At 36.3% G+C, this 2,965-nt stretch overlaps 1 protein-coding gene across 1 annotated transcript; it reads right to left on the reverse strand.

Annotated features, from left to right (window-relative positions):
* Window positions 1–1,361: 1,361 nt before the first annotated feature.
* LOC122034610 (putative germin-like protein 2-1) lies at window positions 1,362–2,455 on the reverse strand. The gene is made up of 2 exons (XM_042593921.1): window positions 2,110–2,455; window positions 1,362–1,988 (listed from the first exon to the last, which is right to left on the reverse strand). Exons 1-2 carry the CDS (start codon window positions 2,231–2,233, stop codon window positions 1,453–1,455), a joined length of 660 nt encoding a protein of 219 aa, XP_042449855.1. The 5' UTR covers window positions 2,234–2,455; the 3' UTR covers window positions 1,362–1,452.
* Window positions 2,456–2,965: the final 510 nt, after the last annotated feature.

The following is a 2,965-nucleotide window of genomic DNA, read 5'->3' on the forward strand; positions in this document are numbered from 1 at the left end:
AGAAACTTCATCACAACATTCTAGATTGTTGATGGCATTGATAGACTATTGAGAATCAACTATGATAATAAAGTCACAGAATTATATTCTAAGAACAACTATAGTTCGTTGAAGTTCAAGCGCATCGACAATAAGTTTCTGACAGTTAAAGAAAGAGTTCAGAGTCATCAAGTCATGATAGAGCATATCATCACATATTCCACATTGGCCAATCCACTCACTAAAGGCTTGGTGTCTAAGGTGTTCATGCGCATGTTGCGAAGATAAGAGCCCTTCTTATGAAAGAAACTCTTATTTAGTAGGAGTTTATAATTATTTTATTACTCTATATTTATTAATAAAAATAAATATTTTTATTTTAATTATTGTATGTATCTAAAGTTTAAAATATTTATTAGATTTTGTTTGTTTGATACTCCGAAAAAATATCATGATTTATTGTTATTTTTTAAAATTTGGTGTTTATAAATGTGATATAGATTCATTTTTGGAATCATAAAGTTTGGATCATGATTTGTTCATACAGTTTAACATAATGTATTTGCAAATATAATCTGACCTCTTTTTATGTCACCTTAGGACCAGTTTAGAAATTGACATGTGTTGATCATATTTCATGTAATTTCCATCTATATATCCATTCTTGATGTATACCATTAATGATATTAGTATTTTGATTATTGTTGGAGCTTATTATGATCATATACAGTAACTATGACCTTTTTAATTATATACTAATTAAGTTAATGAATCAGATTATTTACATAGGTATTTTATACTCATTAAGTATGATATCAACTAAAGTTATATTTATGCCTTATCTATAATCACATATAGCCTAAGTGGGAGATTATTAGATATAATATCCTTGAAGATGGGGTCACATGTGATTTATGACTTGCGATATTGAAATCCGTTAAGAGATCTAACTTAAGGCTATTGGGTATTGGGTATTGGGTATTGGGTATTGTGTTATTGGATGTGGACCTCGTATGTGTATAACTCATTATCCACATCCATTATCATTTATGTGCTGATAACGAATGTGCACTATATATAGGGTTGATCCCTAAATATTTAGGTATCTTGACCTAACTTTTTGTTCCCCATGGACAAGAAGTTTTGCGATGTTCACCCCTAATTCCCTTAGAAGATCTTCTCTATTGCTTGGATGATGCTAAAGACAATGATAACTCTTCAATTAGATTTCTTGTCACTATTTGTTTATGCTTCATGTTATTGTGTTAGGTTCTCTGATGAAACTAGATCATGTTTTGTATTTTTTTTGTTCGAGTTTTTATTTCATTATTAGAATTAATGCGGTTTGGAGAGAACTCAAGATCTATCAAAACATGGATACATAAAAAAAAAAAAAAAGAATTATTGTAGATACTAATGCAATGAATAAGCAACAATAATATTGATATGATATTATTAACTTTCGTTGGTTTTCTAGAACTGAGATTGGATCCAATCGATAGTCTTCTTATCCACCTGGAAAGCCTTTGAAAGAATATCATCCGAGATGTCTGGCTTTGACCCAAAGACAGTATTGGCGATGGTGATTACTCCTGGATTTTGGCTACTTAGAAATGACATCGCAAGAGCCCTCGTCCTACCAAGATTGAACTGGAAGTGAATTAGGCCTTGAGGGAATACGAACACATCACCCTTGTTAAGCACTTTGGTCACCAACTTGTTCTCGGGATTGGACGTTATGAATCCAACATAGAGCGAGCCTTCCAACACTGTTTGGAGCTCTGTGGCACGAGGGTGGATGTGGGGAGGATTGAGACCGCGGGGGGCATAGTCCACTCGAGCCATGGAGATGCCAAGAGTGTTGAGGCCGGGAATTATATTTGCATTTATGAGTGTCACATTGGAACCAACTTTGTTCATGGTGCTGCGAGGCACGTTGAGACCCGACAAGAAGAAATCATCAACTTTAACGAGTTCTGGATTCTTGCAAGTGAATCCATTCACAATAACTGCATATAAATACATTGAAGCATGTATATAAATTAATCATCATCTCCGTGTAGAGTAGGTATGTTCGGAAAGATTTAAGGTAACAAATATAAATATATATAAGCTAGGTAATTAGTATACCTTTGGACATGCTGTCTGCAACACAGAAGTCTTGAAGGGCGCCTGGATCACGGGCTAAAGCTTGAGAGAAAGACAAAGCTACAACGAGAGCAACAACAAGCAGGAGGGATAGATCAGAAGCCATGGAATCGTTGAAGAGAGATAAGGTAATTAAGATGGGAGAGCTTGATTAAGGAGGATTTTGATTTCGTTATGGCAGAACCGCAGAAGCATAAGTGGATTTTTATAGAGAGAGAGGCCATGAATGCGTTGACATGGCAATGCCTTGTGGGAGCTGTAGATTGGGAGAGTTTGAATTTGCTTTAAACTGGAAGAATTCTTATCGACAAGCAGAAGTTTACAAGATTAGATTCGCGAGCAGGAATCAGTCTAATATATTTTCTTAAAAGAGTTGTTGGGAGTGGCCTACTTGACGTCTTTGACTTGGTAAATCAAACAGCAATGATTGGTGCTAGGTTTGGCAATAAAGATTAAATGACGCTCCACGACCGTCTCAGTGGCCGCGTGGTGGTCATTCACGGGTTCGTGCCTCACATGGACGCTGCCGCGGTCGCCTCGTGAAGCCGTCCCCGTGTCTGCCTCGTGAAGCCCTCGCAACAAGCTGGGAGTTTCTTCTCTTCTTTATGAAACAAGTGCAAGCGAATCCCAACATGGAGAGTGCACACATCCTCGTGCATAGAGTCTGTTCCGATTCTCATAATTTCAAAAACTGATAATTTATGGCGAATTAAAAAACAAAATTAAAACAAGCATCACCAGGTCGTCCTACTTATCAAGTGACTTCTGAAGCTTCCAAGCAACAAATGGCTGTATGTCTGATGCAGTACTTTATATGTATTCGGCAATTTATACGCTA

This window comes from Zingiber officinale, chromosome 11B, assembly GCF_018446385.1.
Source record: "Zingiber officinale cultivar Zhangliang chromosome 11B, Zo_v1.1, whole genome shotgun sequence".
Classification (NCBI taxonomy): domain Eukaryota; kingdom Viridiplantae; phylum Streptophyta; class Magnoliopsida; order Zingiberales; family Zingiberaceae; genus Zingiber; species Zingiber officinale.